Source organism: Saccostrea cucullata, unplaced genomic scaffold, assembly GCF_032062105.1.
Source record: "Saccostrea cucullata isolate Sc308-1 unplaced genomic scaffold, CSIRO_AGI_Scuc_v1 ctg18760, whole genome shotgun sequence".
Classification (NCBI taxonomy): domain Eukaryota; kingdom Metazoa; phylum Mollusca; class Bivalvia; order Ostreida; family Ostreidae; genus Saccostrea; species Saccostrea cuccullata.
Window position 1 is genome coordinate 1 of NW_026940190.1, and position 954 is coordinate 954.

At 35.1% G+C, this 954-nt stretch overlaps 1 protein-coding gene across 1 annotated transcript; it reads left to right on the forward strand.

The window, feature by feature from the left end:
• Positions 1-97: 97 nt before the first annotated feature.
• On the forward strand, positions 98-443 carry LOC134254940 (uncharacterized; the record flags this gene model as incomplete). Its single annotated transcript, XM_062737477.1, has 1 exon — positions 98-443. A coding segment is annotated over one exon (346 nt), but the record flags the coding sequence as incomplete, so codon positions are not given.
• Between the last annotated feature and the right edge of the window lie 511 nt (positions 444-954).

A 954-nucleotide genomic window follows, 5' to 3' on the forward strand; every position in this document is an offset into this window, starting at 1 on the left:
AAACAAAAGTTGTCCGTTACTCTGGCTCCACAGAGAAACAAACCATTCAGTTTGATGATAAAGGTAAACCTCTCTATTTATCTGGTCTTTATAACAGATACATAACACAGAACAGGAACCTGGATATCTGTGTGTCTGACTGTGGAGCTAGATCAGTAGTAGTGGTCAATCAGGCAGGGAAACTGAGATTCAGGTACACTGGACATACTCCTCCTCCAAAGAACCAACCATTCTATCCACTAGGAATCACCACAGACAGTCAGAGTCACATCCTTACAGCTGATTATTACAATAACTGTGTCCACATCATAGACCAGGATGAACAGTTCCTCCGTTACATAGACTGTGGACTGAGTTATCCCTGGGGACTGTGTATAGATACAAATGACAATCTGTTTGTTGTTCAAAGGGGAAAAGTGAAGAAAATCAAATATCTGAAGTGAAATGCAGCGCTGTGTTGTATTCTGTATACTTAAGCAAATAGAAGTATGCAATATCACTGATATATGTACAATGTATATGATTATGTATATTAGTATGCTGATCAATGATAATTGCTATTATGCATGTACATGTACTAGTATTTTTTTTAAACTGTATTGCTCAAGATATATCATACTTGCAAATATGGAAAATAAAACTGTTGTCTCTTAAAAACTTCTGTAGCACCATTGATAGAACTATACAATTCAGCTCAGAAAGATGTATCTGTATATAGGAGATAACTACTCCCTAGAACCCCAACATGCAAATACAGCTAGATAGCTGATTTTATTATATAGCTAATACGTAGTTTCAAATAAAATACTACTAAAATCTAGAGAATTTTAGTGTTCAATATCTTGGCGTTTTATTGAAAGCTGAGTTTGTATTACATACATAAATATGCCCAAAACATTCAGAATACAAGCTTTCAATACTGAATGCCCCGTTGTAAACAAAAACCAGAAGTCT